The sequence below is a fragment of the Eleginops maclovinus genome, chromosome 19 (genome assembly GCF_036324505.1).
Source record: "Eleginops maclovinus isolate JMC-PN-2008 ecotype Puerto Natales chromosome 19, JC_Emac_rtc_rv5, whole genome shotgun sequence".
Lineage (NCBI taxonomy): Eukaryota > Metazoa > Chordata > Actinopteri > Perciformes > Eleginopidae > Eleginops > Eleginops maclovinus.
In genome coordinates, this window is record NC_086367.1 from 20,282,513 (window position 1) to 20,301,092 (window position 18,580).

Consider the following 18,580-nt stretch of genomic DNA (forward strand, 5'->3'; position numbering starts at 1 on the left):
AACAAGCCAATAAGCCCTAGGAAAGCACCAGGATGTCATAATATCAATAAACCAGCCACAAGTGAACATTTCTGAGACTGCAGGAGAAAGACGGGGGCTTTGATTCCAACGCCAAACACCTTGCCTTTGTGAAACCCTGCAGGCGGTGGAGTGTAGAGCCCCTACCTCTGTGATGAGGCGGTGGCAGGGGGCACGTGTCGGGTGCAGTGGATTTGGTTCATCAAAGCCTCACAATCAGAAAGCACACGGCTGGGCTGATCCGCTCCCAGAGGGGAGAGCGAGCCGCGGCTCTAATTGCTGTCAGACTGCAGTCGTAAGGAGATATTCATATATTCATATGAGATTACCTCGCCCCCAATGATCACATCCTTCTAATGGCCTCTGTGCATCTCAATATACTCTGTGGCTTAAAGTAATCCCGGATCCTTTCAGGGTTTTAGGAGTGAGGCAGAGGAAGCGTTAAAATGTGAACCGAGCGCGTTTGCTTATTTGATTATAAGGCACTACAACTGTTGATTGTAGCCACAAGTGTTATGTTATTTTCAGAGTGGAGTGTTGTTTTATTTCAGTCATTAAGTGACCGAAGATGGCTAAATTACATCTCAAGTTTTAGGGCTAAAACTGAATGTGCATTTCACATGTGTTTAAGAAAAACATTGAATTTAATACCACAAGTTAACATTTCCCATCCATCTTTTAGACTCTGCTTTGGTTATCTCTTAATAAAGTCAGTACAAATCAGCAGGTATGCAACTAACAGATATGGGCGGGACTTCTCTAAGCGGTTGACCAATCACAACAGAGATGGCCAGCTAATCAATCAGAGCAGACTGGGCTCTGGTTTCCGACAGAGTGAAAAGAGGTGCTGCAGCACAGGCAGTATGAGAAAAATAAAGAGCTTTTTGAACATTTAAGCATGGAGACACTTTATGCAAATATGAACCAGAAAATGAGCATGCATAAAGGGGCCATTTTAAGATGAATGTTAATGTTGAATTGTTCATTTGTAATGAAATCAGAAACAGGAATCATCAGATATAATGCACGTTTCCCCTTTCATTCACTGCAAATGATGTGACTTTAACTTATATAATCCCCTAATAGTTTTGTTAATAAATGGTTTCAATGGATTTTGTTTATTTTCAAGTTGTCTACACTGAGTTTACTGTATATTCATGAAATGACCCCACACAGTCATCAAGGTCAGGTAATGACCTTGGTCCAAGCGTGAATCCTCAAGTTCCCAGTGAGCGACGCCTGTCCTTCCTCACGACTTTTCCACTACAGATTTCAGCCAAATTGATTGAACCGAAATGGAACAGAGCCCAGCGCTGGCAGAAATATAATCATGAAATCAATTCTATTTATGGAGGGCGTTTGACAGCTTTATGACAAAGTTCTCTGAAGAGACAATAATGAATAAGATCATGTCAAAACCATTAAGAAAAAAGCCAGAGACAACAAACAAGATCTCTGGCAACATTTCCACTAAACGCTTGAGTCACGGCTATCAATCACGCACCGTTTGATATCTGCCTAATGCCACTTACAGCCCGGTACTGAGCAGAATTTATATCTGACTCTCCGACCTTCACACGTACTTCCTGCAGACGCTTCTGTGCATGTGTGGAGAGAGCACGACCTATCAATAACCCAAAAACTGAGAGAACACGGATAATAGAAACATTACGAAATACATTAAATAAGAGTCGATCTTAGTTTAGCGTATTAGCATGCTAACACTTTCTAACTGGCATTAAACACAGGGGTCACAAATGTTAATCGTTTTGGTCAGAAACTTAAATGTTTGAGATTAAAGTTTCAACTGGAAATCGTGATAGATGTTTTATTGGCACTGAGGGAACAGAAAAATCCTGAGGAAACTTTGTCTTGAAACCAAAGATTTCTGGACAGGGTTTTGTTTTGATTTAGATGTTTAGTTATTTTGCACGATATGTGACAACTTGTTGGAGAAAATCAAGGAAAAAAAAGGATCAGGAAAGTCTGTAGGGCTTCTCCTCTCAGCACCATGGACGTAGGAAAGCATCCTGACGGGCGAATAGAATAACAATAGTGCCTTCTGTTTAAGGAACGTCTGGCCAATCAGGATTCATTTGCATTGATCTCACTACATGCCAGTTTGTTTAAGAAGTAAGGGTTCAAAATTATAGCTGAATAAACCCCTGGAGATGTTTCTGCCTCATTCGTTGGTATGGATTTATTAAGGTTTAAGGCAGGAGTGTCCACATACAGAAAATCATGCGAAAGACTGGGCCGCTCACTTGAAGAGAGGTATACTGCCTCATAAATTAAGTTACAAGTTAGCTAAATCAATCAAATGTAGGCAAATGATGCTTGATAATTGAACATCATAGCTCTCCGTAAGGTTTCATTTATTTTGTTGGCAGATCATCCCTTAAAAACAGAAGCCTCAGCTCGCTCATAATTAAAGGAAATATGAAAGGTTTAGTTCAAGCTGGTTATGGAAACAACTGATTGGGCTTTTTTATCAACTGAGATTTAATTAACTGAATTAATTGACTGAATTTATTTGAAAAGTTGGCTTATGAACACACGAATACTTTGGAATATATGTGTACATATATATTTAAGAAGTAACATGTTAATAAAGCACAAGTTTCACCTGTGGGCCATATTTGGATTTTATTTTGACAAAGATTAATTGAACTCTGTATGCCGTTCGATTAGCAAGGTTTGCTAGAGGGGGTAGGACTAGAAAAGCTTGTATGTATTCTTCTTGCCCATTTTGAACATGAACTTTAATATTTATACTGTAAGAAATGTTCTATTATACTTGTAGAATTTGCTAAGGGCCAATTAAAAATGAACCCCGGGGCGCAGTTGGCCCCCGGGCTGTAGTTTTGACACCCCCTCGTTTAAGCTATTTCCTTGAATGCATTTTGATCACCCGTAGAACCAGCAGACCCTTTTACATCTTAAATATGTTTATGAAATGATACAGATGAGCACACAAACACAATATACCTTTTCAAAGAATCCTCTGGATGATAAAACAGCAACTTCTGAAGTACTTTAGAGGCACAGCTGCATTTGTGACATTACAGGAAGCATGCTTTAAATAAGCAATATGTTGGACACCGTTATAAAACATTTTAATATCCAACAGGCACGGTTATCATAAAGGTCAATACTGTCCCAGAAACCAGGCTGGCATGAGACCAACATGATAAAAGCATCCAAAGCATGACTACATTTGTCAAGAAGGAAGCGCAGTTCAGAGACATAGGGAGAGAAAATGAATTCATTATAAACAGACAGATGTTTTTGAAATTAGATTTAGTGAGGAGCTGCTCTAATCTCTAAGCTACTTACTTTCCACACCACTGCTTATTTAGCCAGACAGGATGTGATTAAAAGTCCTATATTGATTCGACATGGTGGACGTACTCCACAGAGGTTTCCCGATGTTGAATTAGAAATAACATTACAATTTGTGACATCAATTAAAAGCAGCAACACGCATGCAAACAGTTAATGAGTCTGGGGTCTAATGTATGTGACAACTCGACTTAGGGGCAGGAATCAAAAGGAAATACACTCATCAACACTCAGCTGTACCGTCAGTGAAACACTGCGGGTGTGTCGTGACAAATATTATGAAACTGTGGGTGAGAAAACTGCCTAGCAACAAGAGTAAGAATTCAACATTTTACAAGTTTTTAGAGGAGGGGTTTCGTGGTGTGTGTGAGTTAATGGCCTGCGATTAAGGGTGAGTGACGTGGTCAATTATAAAACGTATTGTGGTCTGGACTTCATTAGTATTTTATTTCACGCAGTGTTCGATTTTAGTGTTGCATGAATTTTTTTGTTTTGTCTGGAGTTAAATTTATCCTACTGAATGTTTCTGTACCTAAAATCTGCAGACTCATATGTCCAAGTGTTCATGGATTCTCTCACACAACCTCACAAACACCGTGCCATATTCAGCATCCTAGGATTGAAACACAGAAGCACAATAATAATAATAATAATAATAAACTTTATTTATATAGCACCTTTCATGCTTGACGCAGCTCAAGGTGCTTTACACAGTATGACAATAAAAAGTGAGGAACGTAATTAAAAACAAGGTACAAACAAACGGAAAGAGTTATTTCACAGAACCATAAAACAATAAAGCATGAACAGAGATACTACTAAAATTACAATTGCCCCAAATTAAAAACATGGGTCTTTAATTAACTTTTAAAAATTCCATTGGAGGTTGGAATTTAAGATCCAAGTTTTCTTGTAATACACTCGAGGTACCGCTAACAGTAAAATGAGTGATATCACCTTGAGATTTTAGCCTCTGCAGACCATTTACATGCACGTAGGGGAAGGAAAACCCCAAAGAGAAACAACAGGGCCTCTTTAAAGGCCTACTGAAGTGCAGCACTACACACCACGCAGTCTAATAGTACATACTGAATAACATATATCATTGCACCCCATGTCATTGCGGTCGAATCAACGGAGTAATTAATAATTTGTTAATAAATGGACTCCTTTCAGTTTCACAATGCAAATGGCACGATTGTCTACTGGTTGTGCATTATCATGGGTCCCAAAGGGTATAACAACTTAGCAATACGTATTTGATTGGTTTAAACAACGTTTCTACACACAATGCTGTTTGGGCGCTGTATGCCGCCCCGGGATGGCTGCAGTGCTTAGGACTCTGGCGCTATATGACGCCCAGGGCTGGGAGGCAGTTTAGAATCTTGGTGACAGATGTCGCCCAAGGCGGTAGACAGGTTAAAGAAAACAATAACAGGCCAGGGTCAAAAGGAATACTAATTACCATTCTGTATTTTGTAGGCGATCTATATCGTGGTCTATCCCTCCACCAGCTCCGTCGTCCTCACCACTGTCACTGTCATTCCCAGCATCTGACACGGCTGGCTCAAACATATATGGTTGGACTCCCAGTGGCTCTGCCACGTCGATTTCTCCATCTGATGACGGCTCAGGGGCATCAGAGAGCTCACTGACGCTTTCATCGTGTTCAGCACCAACAGAAACAGACGAATTTTCACTGAAATCCCTCTCACTAGTACTGCTAGCCATGGTTGCAACACCGGTACAGTTACACTCGTGACGTCACGCGAAAGTTGTCTGCTACTTCCGGTACAGGCAGACTGTTTTGGTGGTCCTCGCCGGCTGATAAAAATCGCTTTTTCTTGTCAATTATTCTGCTTGTGCTCCCCAAAAATACAAGAATTTCACCAAACGTTCAAGTAATTTACATAGACCTGAACTGCTATCCCCATTTAAGTAACATGCACAATGACACGCATCGTCAGTATAATCTGTTCTGCTAAGTCTCTTTACCCTCAAGTATTTTGCACCCTTATTTTTACACCTGACATTAATAGCGCCTGTCCAACTTGAAGGAGATTTTCACGGTTGTATTTCCTCCTCTAACTTGTTCCCAGCGTGCAGCCCTTACGCCCTCCTGTCAGACGCCTTAAGTGTTACTATGTATGGAGAATGAGCTCGAGTGACATGGTCAGCTGTCACATTCAAAAGGAAACGGGCATCTCATCTCTCTCTCTCTCTCTCTCTTTCCTTCTCTGCCCGCGGTGCACCTTTGACTGTTTCCTTAGCAACGGTAACCTGTTGACTAGCGGGTTTTTTGGCGACGGGGTCAAAGTTGTCCTCACCTGCAGCTGAGGAGCTGTCCATCAAGTCCACACCTGCCATCGGGCTCTGGTAGGGACTCCACACAGAAATTTGTTTCAAGTCGAGCATTTTTGTTTCTTTTTTTTGGAGCACTTCTCTTGCGCTGTCTCCCTGAATGATGCCTTGGAGATGTGCCATGACTGCAGACGCACGCCGCCTTTGAAGAATGTGCCTCATGTTATGATATAAAACATCTCCTGGCTGAAGTGCGAGGAGCAGAAGGAAAAAAAACGTGAATGGGTGATATTGAGTTCTCAGTTGAACTTCGGAGGAGATTATTGTCTGGGAGAGGGGAAATCAGAGAGGCAGCTAGCCAAATTTGTACTTTTTTGTTTACCTGGGTGAGCTGATTGTGAGATTCCCACTTAAAATCAAATCAAGGCAAATGTAGCAGAGAGACGGCTGTTCATGTAGCACAACCGTGACTATTTTACACCAGGGATCTGTTTTGAGGGCAGAAATTAGACTTCCAGGTTCTTAATCACAAGCAACAAGAAATAATGTGAATCCCAAAGACGTGTTGAGACTTTCTCATGGAGCAATTTGGGGTGAAGTGTCTTGCACAACGACACTTCAGACTGCAGCAGGTTTGGAACCAGTGCTTCCTCTGATCTGAATATCAGCACACTGAGCCACAGACTCCCATCATGCACTCTGCCCCAAGCTGTGTGCATCACTTTTTAGTGTCCCCGTTTCCGTTGTGTTTGGAGTTTCTTGAAGCTTCAGCGCATCACTCGTAATGGAAGTGTTTTTGATCGATGTAACGTGTTTGCACCTTTCAGCCACCGTAGTAAACCCCCCGTTTACTCTCTCTTATATTTGGTTTTCCAACATGATAAAACATGCTATATGCTTATCCAAAATTCACTAAACATTGAAAAAATACATACATTATTTGCAAGGGTATCATTACTTGTTATTGAAAATCTACAGTATAATATTCTATGTAAATTAAATACTGTAAAAAGAGCCATTCTGCAAACTCAGGACTTTTACTTAACAGAGTTTTTAAGACAAAAGGATTTTACCTTTTACCTAAGTAAAGCCTCTCAGTTCCTCTTCCACCTTTGTTTATTTCTTCCGCCTCCAAAGCGTCTATTTCTGTTTTACTTTTTGGACAAACCTTCGTCTCTCTCTCTCTGTACTGACCTGGCCCAGGGCTGATCTGGTTGTCGTAGAGGTGGATGTCATCTCCGCAGGCGATCGGCGAGTCCTGTCCCTCCTCCTGGCCCTCGCTGCCCTCCTCCGGCTCCACCTCCCGCTGCTCTGGGGACACAACAGCACAGGGTCACATACTGCACCACCAGGCCGCGCAGAAAACCCTCTTTCATTATTATCATCTTCAGAAAGGAGTCAGTAAGTCCTGATATTCATGCGCCAGCAGTCAACTCAACTATTAGGGTGGAAGAACATTTCCTTTTTACAAAAAAGTACAGAAAAACCACAACAGTCTATCAAGACCAAAGTTAAAGTTAATTCTCTATTTTGTTCTACAGTAGTACTTATTGGTGTATGTATACATTGCTCGCATATTTATATTGTTGTAAAGCTGCAGCAATTAGTCAATGAATCTATTAGTTGATCAACAGAACCTTAATTGCCAACTATCTCAATAATTGATTAATTTTAAAGAGCTTTTCAATCCAAAAATAGCAGAATATGTTGCCATCAGGCTCTCAGATTCCCTGCTTTTCTGTTTTTTTAAATATATATTTTATAAAACTGAATATCTTTCAGTAATGGACAATTCAAGATGTCTCCTTGGAAACAGTGATGGACATTTTTCCCTATTTTATGACTTTTCAATACACAAATAATTGCAGCCCTTCTCTATTGTGCATATGAATGTTAAAACATGCTATCCCACAGATGCTAGCCTTTTAAAATACATATGGGGGCCTTACACCACTATAACCAGCAGCTGCAATGTCTATTTTTATTTATTAATGAACGTAACGCATTAAAGGAGTTAGCAAATTACATATAAGCCTAAAAACAAAACAAAAATGGCACAAATCATCAAAGAAATGCTATTAGCTGATGCTTGTTTCTATAAGAAGGCAGGCCTTTATGAATAAGCAGGTACACATGTTTTTCTGAATCGTGCGGACAGGATTGTGTGTGGTAGAAAGCATCACAGCCCCGAGTCGGTTTGTATGACTCATCCCATTTTCTCTGACACAGCAGCCACTTAAACCCAGAGCTACAGTAACTAGCGAGCTTCCAAATATCATCCTTCGATCGTCTTGATGTGACGACAACTATCCCCGTGCTCTTTATCCGCTGACCTTCTCTGTCGGGAGGCCTTCATTTCAGTTCATTCAGTTTGTCTTGCATAGGGATCATCCCTCAGCACTTGACATTATTTGAACCTCGCTGTGTCGTCGCCTCGCTGCTTCCCTCCGTGCCTCAGACTCACCGGCTGGGCTCTGACTTTCAAATCACCTTGGGAGGGAAGAGTGGCCGCCGAGCACCAGCGGCAAAACCATTTACCTCAAAATACACGGGTATCAGTGTTTTATTTAAATATTTACTTATTCATCTGTGTACCAGCTCAAAGAGTCCTAATGTGAACCCGGAAATGTTGTGTTCCCCAAAGCTTTACGTTATAAATGTATAGTACTGATCCCCAGCACATAGCTACTCCCGGATGCTAAGATGCATATGTTGGGCAATTAGCATTAATTAGCCTATGTTGAATCAATTTCTGACATTTTCAGGATCAAAAACGGCAGTATACACCTGAAAGTGGCCATTTTTGTACTCTCAGTGGACTACTTTTGACATTTTTTGATCTAAACTTAAAGTTATTGTCATCAGGATGTTTCAAAACTATTTTAAAACTGCACTTTTTAAATGTATCATTCTTCGATGTATTAATGCATTAGCAGTTCACTGAAAGCAGCAGAAAGGCAGAATTTCTAATAAATAAAAATACATTAATAGATTTATTAACTTTCATTAGTAATATTGTAATGCATATAGAATATTCCCCTAATTACGTGCAGAACTACAAGACAATTACTTGATGAGTCAATAATCTGTAGATAAACTTAAGATATCATTCTGTTCTATCATTACTGCAAAACAGAGCAAAGAAGCAAATCTTTACTTTTGAGAAACTGAGAGGAATGACTCATTGTTTACATTTTTTTGTTCATTAATATTGTTTAAACAGAACTACTTTTAAAGGTTTTAAACATGGAAGGACTCCCAACAGCTGTATGACATAAACATTAGTGCGCTTTGATTGAGTAAACAAATCTTCTCGAGACATTTACAAGAGGCTTTTTAACTGTGTGAAACTTTGCAGGATTAAAACGATGATGGCAGCTAAATTACAGGGTTCCCCTCAGAGCTTTTAAGTGGTGACGGGCCACCTCGCCTGAATTAAACACCACCTCCGCTCATAAAAAATTAATACACATTCATAAAGTAAGACATCCCGCTCCAGGGGAACAGAGCTGATGTATTATTCGAAATGGTAAATTCCACATCAGCTCAATAATCGTGGCTATTGTTCCTTATTTATTAAGTAAATAGATCACAAGATAAGTTGTGTCTGGATTTAAGTGGCTTACAACAACTGCAGAACAATTTCCTCGGGGAATCCCAGAATAAAGTCTGACAAATCCACAAATTCACCTTAAAAACAACCAGTAGAGTTTATTTAAATTATATTATGAGGGGTATTGAAGTTGAAGGAACTCGATAACATGACTCAACATGATGATTATTTTCTGTCTCTACTGGGACATGTCTCCATGCTTTAATGTTCAGAAAGGTCTTTATTTTTCTCATACTGCCTGTGCTGCAGCACCTTTTTTCACCCTCTGTCTGAAACCAGAGCCCAGTCTGCTCTGATTGGTCAGCTGGCCGACTCTGTTGTGATTGGTCGACTGCTAAGAGATGTCCCGCCCCTTATCCTACCATGTACAGTGTGTGCCAGTAGAAGCATTCGGGTTACATATAAGAAAAAGCATAAAATAACCCCTTTATGATCATACAGGCAAAATGCATATCTCAAAACTACAGGATTTCCGCAGCAATTTGTTTGATAATATTTGTTTTTAAATATTCCTATTCTTCACAAGCTTTTTCCTCCTCTGTATTCTACGCCACAAAGAGAATAATTTACCCCAATTGAGCAACCGTAATCACATTCAGTCATTCACAATTGCTCGACAAGCACACTAAATGAGCACGTTAATAGTTGACTCGGAAACACCCCAACTATTACCACACTGATATAGAACATAATGACACAGAAGCCACTGGTATAATAGGATCACTTCCACAGTGCAGGGAATACAACACACATTATATTTCATGTCACCCTGCTCACAGCCTTCGATCTCCGAGTGCGTTCGTCTTCCCGACCCACCCCCACTAATGAACCTTTGAGAAGACAATGGTGGATAATGCTTACTCGCCTACGATAATGTAATTGCATTTATATCCTGATAAAAGGTTGCCTAATAAAGACAGTTATGTTGGGCTGCAGCAGGGGGCCTCGTGTTATTCTGCCGAGTGAATTGGTGTGTTGCAGGACGGGAATAATTAGCTGGGGGAGACAGGGAGCGCGCCGATTCTGTCCTGCCTGCTTGTGCTGCACATACTAATTGGGTACCTCTCCCTGGCTTGAAGGTAATGAAACCGCCGTTATCATTACAGAGGAGCAAAGTTCATTATTTATATCCAAATGCAGTGGAGTGTGAGCTATTTTGTGAGTCTGTGCAGCAATCTTAGGTCACATCTTTCACTATGGATATATTCTACAGCACACATTATAGAGGGTGCAGTGATGATGTATTTTTTTGGGTCGGCAGGGAATTTAGCATCATAGCATCGTCCCACTAAAAAAGCCAATGGGATTTTTCCAACTGTGTGCAGAAAATAAGCTCTGTGGCAAAGAAACACTCGTGGTACTTACAGTGGGGCAAACAAGTATTTAGTCAGCCACCAATTGTGCAAGTTCTCCCATTTAAAAAGATGAGAGAGGCCTGTAATTTTTATCATAGGTATACCTCAACTATGAGAGACAGAATGAGAAAAAACAATCCAGGAAATCACATTGTAGGATTTTTAAAGAATTTATTTCAAATTATTGTGGAAAATAAGTATTTGGTCAATAACAAAAGTTCATCTCAATACTTTGTTATATACCCTTTGTTGGTAATGACAGAGGTCAAACGTTTTCTGTAAGTCTTCACAAGGTTTTCACACACTGTTGCTGGTATTTTGGCCCATTCCTCCATGCAGATCTCCTCTAAAGCAGTGATGTTTTGGGGCTGTCGCTGGGCAACACGGACTTTCAACTCCCTCCAAAGATTTTCTATGGGGTTGAGATCTGGAGACTGGCTAGGCCACTCCAGGACCTTGAAATCCTTCGTTGCCCTGGCGGTGTGTTTGGGATCATTGTCATGCTGAAAGACCCAGCCACGCTTCATCTTCAGTGCCCTTGCTGATGGAAGGAGGTTTTCACTCAAAATCTCACGATACATGGCCCCATTCATTCTTTCCTTTACACGGATCAGTCGTCCTGCTCCCTTTGCAGAAAAACAGCCCCAAAGCATGATGTTTCCACCCCCATGCTTCACAGTAGGTATGGTGTTCTTTGGATGCAACTCTGCATTCTTTCTCCTCCAAACACGACGAGTTGAGTTTTTACCAAAAAGTTCTATTTTGGTTTCATCTGACCATATGACATTCTCCCAATCCTCTTCTGGATCATCCAAATGCCCTCTAGCAAACTGCAGACGGGCCTGGACATGTACTGGCTTAAGCAGGGGGACACGTCTGGAACTGCAGGATTTAAGTCCCTGGCGGCGTAGTGTTTTACTGATGGTAGCCTCTGTTACTTTGGTCCCAGCTCTCTGCAGGTCATTCACTAGGTCCCCCCGTGTGGTTCTGGGATTTTTGCTCACCGTTCTTGTGATTATTTTGACCCCACGGGGTGAGATCTTGCGTGGAGCCCCAGATCGAGGGAGATTAGCAGTGGTCTTGTGTGTCTTCCATTTTCTAATAATTGCTCCCACAGTTGATTTCTTCACACCAAGCTGCTTACCTATTGCAGATTCAGTTTTCCCAGCCTGGTGCAGGTCTATAATTTTGTCTCTGGTCTCCTTTGACAGCTCTTTGGTCTTGGCCATAGTGGAGTTTGGAGTATGACTGTTTGAGGTTGTGGACAGGTGTCTTTTATACTGATAACGACTTCAAAAATGTGCCATTAATACAGGTAACGAGTGGAGGACAGAGGAGCCTCTTAAAGAAGAAGTTACAGGTCTGTGAGAGCCAGAAATCTTGCTTGTTTGTAGGTGACCAAATACTTATTTTACCGAGGAATTTACCAATTAATTCATTACAAATCCTACAATGTGATATCCTGGATTGTTTCCCCCATTCTGTCTCTCATAGTTGAAGTGTACCTATGATGAAACTGACAGGCCTCTCTCATCTTTTTAAATGGGAGAACTTGCACAATTGGTGGCTGACTAAATACTTTTTTGCCCCACTGTACATGTTTTGTTCAGCAGGATAAACTCAAAATATTATCAACACATTTAAAAGTAAAAAGCTAACGTAAAGCTACAAACAAACCACGTCACGGTAGCGTGACTTCACGTCCCCACCGCTAAGCTAAAGGCGACTAATATTCAGTGTGATGGCGCATAGTAGTTTCTTTTAGTCACTTGTTAGCCACCGATTTGTAAAGAAACCTACGTAAAACCTTCAGATGTTCATGAGGGGGGAATTTATAGATGCTTTTTATGATGTGAAACAAAACCACAGAAGATATATCAGGCAAAAACACGTTGAAAAATCACTTGCTAAAAGGGAACCAGAAGCTAAAATGCTAATTGATCAAAGTTTATTTATACATCCTAATATCACAAATCTTACATTTGTCTCTTTGTCGCTGTACAGTTTTTACGGAATAGGACCCCCTTTGTCCTTTGACCCTCACATCAGACAAGGAAAAACGTCCAAAGAAACCAAACAAAATGCAAACTCATTCCCTGGTTTGGGACTCATTCCTGCACCACTCAAAAATAAAAATACATCTCGAGAGGATTACATTTTTTATTCACAATCGGTCTCCAGACTCATTATTATTGGCCGCTTTGTGATTCCACTGTGGAAATGTGTTTGAAGTATAAGTGTACATCTTGCATTGTGTGTTCTTGTGTTGGCTCAGACTCACCCATTTCCTGAAAGAAGTATCCATTCTTGGACATCCCAGAGGGAGGTGCCTCTGCTGGAGAGAGAAGACAGAGAAGAGAGTAAATCACTGAGGTGAAACTGGGACCAGTAACGGGCCCTGCAGGAAGCAAGTCTTCAATTCTAAATTCAGAAACACATTATTTGTTATTCTTTTAACAGTAATTGTTGGTATGAGAGATGGTTTACAAAGATGAGCAATTATCAGACACGTTTAGTCATTTTAATGGATGTTAAAGGGGAAAAGACACCTTCTAAGCAACTTACAAAAATTGCATTCATTCATTCATTCACGTACTCCCCGCTGTGAGACGGATAAAGGATTTCTGATTCTGATTTCAGAGTGTCTGCCACCTATTGGCCATCAGGAGACATTACAATATCTACTTCTACTGCTCAAGGTTTTCATGTCTCTAATCTCTTTTTGTTACTGATTTATTTTTTGAGACTCATTTTACATCCTCTATGATAAAGGTTGGATCCAATTAAAGCACAGAAATATCTTAGCTAAGACAAAACAAGATAATTCATCGTTAAGTAAAAGAAAATGGCCAAATACTTAGAAAAAAAGATGAAAACAAAGGGAAACTTGATTACAAACTTTTACGAGAAAAGGTTAAAACACATTTTCAATTTATCTATAATTTCCAGACAAACTCGCAATGTTCGGGAAGCAGTGACCAACAAATTTGACCACAAAATGACTCACATGGTTCATGGCTTGAAAATCAAGAAAGGGAATGATAATTTTTCTATTAGTAACACGAAATATATTGAAATGATCATGGTTTGATTTCTTAAGGCGAAACAGGTTTTGTTTTGACGTTGTAAAACATCCTTTGTTAGTTTGTCTCTGCAGCACCGTATTTCTCACATATTTTGTCTTTACCAAATATCAACCACTTGTCCATATTGCGATTCAATTCCCAATAATTGTGCAGACCTGAGCAGTTGCTAAATCTTCTGTCAAATGACTGAGTTAAAAAAAGAGAAAGCTCACAGTCATAAACTGCGAACAGGAATCACAGGCCTTCCTTATCTGAGACACATATTTTGTTGAACAGACCATAAACCCCCACCTCCTCCTCCCTCTGCCAACAAAATAAGATAAATAAAATAGTGCAAAAAGAGAGAAGAATATTTACAATAACAACAAAAGAGATTTGAGGATGTGAAATATATACATATGTGGAATACATTGAGAGTATTTAAATACTTTACACTGTTGAATGAGGAGGTATGGACAGATGCATATATTATGTATAACAGATGTATATGGCAGATATGTATAATATATAGATATGTGTACTATAAACAGATATGTATAGCAGATGTATATGGCAGATATGTATAATATATAGATATGTGTACTATAAACAGATATGTATGGCAGATGTGTATAATATATATATACAGTGGGGCAAAAAAGCATTTAGTCAGCCACCAACTGTGCAAGCTCTCCCACCCAAAAAGACGAGAGAGGCCTGCAACCTTCATCAGAGGCACACCCCAACCACGAGAGGCAAAATGAGAAAAATAAATCCAGGAAATCTTAGTGGCTTTAAAAGGTTTTCACACCGTTCTTCCTCCCTTACACCCCGACAGTTAGGAGTAAAGATTTTTCCAAGGCTGCTTGAGGTCTTTTGTAGCTTAAACATCTTTTGTTCTCGGGCATATTCCGCTCCTTTAGAGTCTCCTATATCACATTGTTCTGGCTCTTATATATGTGACTGCACAGCATCAGACACAGAAAAATGTATCCGCTGCCTCGAAAACAAAGCAGCGTTTTTTCCTCATTAAAATTCCACGGATGCCTCGGACATTTTTCAAGGGCTGTGGTTTTGACCCAGCCATCTGTTGTCATCAGTTGCGTGTAAAGATAAGTGATAAAAAAAATTAAATTACATGTTGAATCCTCTTTAAAAGAGGCAAACCAGACATTTTATGATTATTCCACTAGGAAATATGTTGCTGACTCAGCGCTAAATGATGTGTCTATGTCCAAACTAAAACTAAAAGACCCACTCTAGGTTGCTAAACCTGTTGCTTTGATTGATTTGCACTTTTAAGTAACGCAAAATCTCAACAAAAAATGGTGGAGCTGCCAGACTGTTCTCTGTGAGTCTGAGAATAATGGACCAAAAAGAGCGTTTAAACATCGAGCAGTATTTATATTGTCAAGTTAAACTTTTTCTCCTAATGAGGCCTGAGCTGTCAGAGACCCTGTGTGAGAGTGAGCACAACCCTGCTGAAATAAATCCCTTATCAAACTAAAAAAGATGTGCGGGCTTCACTCCTTACATGCTCATTAGGTAAGAAGAAAATGTTCACACTCCTTTCATCCACCCGGGTCTCCACTCTGCTCCTGCATTCAGTGATTCTGCATAGTCAGTGGTTGCTTCCAGGCAGAGTGCAGCAGCGTTTTTATAAAATGGTGGATATCTCATTTTGGAATTAAAGTTAATCTGCTGGAAAGCTCCACTACAAACGCACACAGAGAGAGAGAGAGACAGAGAGAGACAGAGAGAGAATTTAGAGTACGAGTGTTTGTCACACGGCGGCCCTGTGGATGCGTGCTGCATGCAGATGGCACATGAGACATGCTGAAGGAAATGGAACGGGCGGGGTGTTGTGCTACTAGACATCAGTCAGGGTTCTCTTTAATATTCAGCCTCTATGTGTCCATATTCATCCTGCAATAAGAAGATCTACAGCACGTGTTGCCGGTATTTAAAAGACAAGATGGGAAGTTCTTTATTGATTGAATTTCTTGAAAGCATTGCACATAATTTGAAAACTAAAAAGAGTGGAAAGTAAACAAACTCAACATATAAACATCTCAAAATAGAAAATAAAACAGAACTACAAAGTCAAATATATACAAGTTGACCGTGATGGATACAAACCTGACAAATAAACACTATGAGGGGCCAAATTACAGCCCACACAATTCAAAAGTAGGATATTATTTACATTAAGTGTGCAAGGGATGGCAAAATAAATGATAGTACACTGAACAACAGAGAAACTACGGAGCAGTGAGTTCTCTGCCTTCACACACACACACACACACACACACACACACACACACACACACACACACACACACACACACACACACACACACACACACACACACACACACACACACACACACACACACACACACACACACACACACACACACACTCCTATAACAGTATGTGAAAGTCTGATATTGAAGAGAAACATCAAGATATTTCTCATAGGATTCTTTGATGTGACGAGCATACAAATACGGGATGCAATTTTAATTATAAATTCCTTTACCCTGAGGGGAGACTAACTTAAGAGTAAAAGAACTGGGGATTCATCTACCCCCACAACAATTAGCTTGTTTAATCTACACAGGTAATGATGTAGCTGCTGTAAAATATATTTCCTTTTCTCTTCGTCTGCCTGTCTGTCACTTTCTTTTCAAATGTTCCCTGAGGGAATGGCTTCAAACTATTTCAAAGGAATATGTTTGAAAGTTTTTTGTTTATTTGTTTTCTTGCTGAGTTTGGTGAGGAGATCAAAACCAATCACTTGTCTGCTGTAGATAGGGCCCAATTAGCTTAGCACAAATGCTAAAGACGATGGCTCTGTCCAGCACCACTAAAGAGCATCCATTAGGACCTTAAATTGAATTTTTCTTCTGTACAAAAAAGTGTTAAAATGACAAGTTTGGCTTTTAAGGGGGTTCGGCAGTGATGATAAAACAGTAGAAAAACAGCAGAGAAACAGTCAGGCACGTAACCCCTGTCAAACTTGTATTTAAAGCTCCTTTTTTATACATTTTAGGAAAACAAGACATCAAATGTTAGTTGGATGAACCCATAGACAGACATTTGGACTGTTATGCTAAACTAAGCTAATCCTCTCCAGCTTCATATTAAAAAGACATGAATAGGATGGTATTGATGTTCTCATTAAACTCACTGGTGGAAAGAATAAAAGAATACAACTTTTCCAAAGATGTTGAACTTTGGCTTTAAAGACAACATATTGTGTTCATCTTCAGGTTCAAAAATGGTATTTTGTGCCTCGACTGACATGTTTACATGCTTAAATGTTTAAAAATAAATTCTAAGAAGAAAACAGGACATTTTTCTTTACTTGTGCATCTTACTGTGCCAAAGAAAGTTAGTCAAACTAAACTCCCCAGTGTGTTTTCTTTCAACACACACTGTATGGGAACATTTCTCCCCAAATCCTCTTCTGCTTCGGCATTTCTGAGTGTGTTTGATTGTGATGTCAGTCACATAAAATACACTTTCCTCCACCATCCTGCACAGGTCGATCTCCTCCCTGTCACGCAGTCTGCTTACCTGCAGCTACTGCATTAAACATATCTTTCAGAGCACAGTCACTCAGCTGGAATATGAGCATAATCGATACACAACAATTTGTTGCCATGCATTATTCAACGTCACCTGCAGAATCAGGTTTTTTCTCCCTCTCACGGTTTTAGTTTTTACATGCTGTTCTAACGTTACAAGTGTTCTCTACAAATACAAAAACTATCAATTGTCAAAATGGATATGCTTTAATTTCACCCTCTGTCCGAAACCAGAGCCCAGTCTGCTCTGATTGGTTAGCTGGCTGGCTCTGTTGTGATTGGTCAACTGCTTAGAGATGTCCTGCCCCTTAGACTATCACGTAAAATGTGTTGAAAGAACTAGCTAATAGACAAAAGAGCGCACTGATGTCACTATGTCAGGAACTCCAATGGAGGCGTTTCAGGCAGGGGGGACAAACTCCCTCTGGTGGGAACAGGGATTTTAGCCGTTGCAAACCATTTACATGCACTAAAAACCTATATAACAGACTGCAGGAAAGGGAAAACCCCATGGAGCATAATAGGGCCTCTTAAAGTGGTAGAAGTGAAACCTAAAACAAAGCACTGTCGAAAAATGAACTGATTAAAAGTTGCGTTTAATCAATAAAAGCTTATTTACCAAAGAATGACTTTAGTCCTCACAGAGATGATGGAAATTCACCGAACACAACTAAACCTCTCTCTCTCCTGGAGGAGTTCTTCTGTTGAACTTATTTATGTATCACGACAGCTTCCTGAGACTTAGTGTGAGCGCTGTGATGAGGAGCATCATGAGGAAGACTCACTCTGCTTGTATTGAGCTGTTTGGCTCTCAGCGATGCAGAGAGAGATTTAGAGGATTGAAGGCGACTGCATGTTATCCATGTCCTGGCTTTTCTAGATCTATGACAATACAGCAGCAGAAGCAGAGGATACTCTGTGGAAACAACAAGGTCTTAAGCACTTCCTCATGCAAGTGGAATAAACATAAAGAAAGAGTAACCTGGCGCATCCTTCTATATTTTAGTGGACTATAAACACCTGTATCATACGGTTTTTTGGAGTTAAATGAGCTGCAGGTGAGACCGGACCTCCTGTAATGAAGTGCACACACATGCAGACAATTGTTGGACAGGGCTGATTAAAGACCTTTACATACTTCATGCTCTGATGGGCGGAGGCTCATTAGCAGTCATGAGGGAGAGGCTGTTGTGAAATCCGAAGCAGATTCACCTAAATTGTGCAGGTTGAGACGATCAAAAGAGTCAGCGAGAACTAAACAGCTACAAGGACACCTGGGACGTGTGACTCTGC

At 40.2% G+C, this 18,580-nt stretch overlaps 1 protein-coding gene across 5 annotated transcripts in view; it reads right to left on the bottom strand.

Moving 5' to 3' along the window:
- slc4a11 (solute carrier family 4 member 11) overlaps positions 1-18,580 on the bottom strand; it is a 99,885-nt gene that overhangs the window by 44,943 nt on the left and 36,362 nt on the right. For 3 of the 5 annotated variants that reach the window (XM_063908938.1, XM_063908941.1, XM_063908939.1), the window contains exons 2-3: positions 12,911-12,964; positions 6,856-6,972 (exon numbers count right to left, since the gene is read on the bottom strand). In XM_063908938.1, the coding sequence (XP_063765008.1) occupies positions 6,856-6,972; positions 12,911-12,964 (171 nt within the window). The remainder of the gene's footprint in view (positions 1-6,855; positions 6,973-12,910; positions 12,965-18,580) is intronic. The other 2 variants (XM_063908942.1, XM_063908940.1) reach the window with 2 other exon arrangements.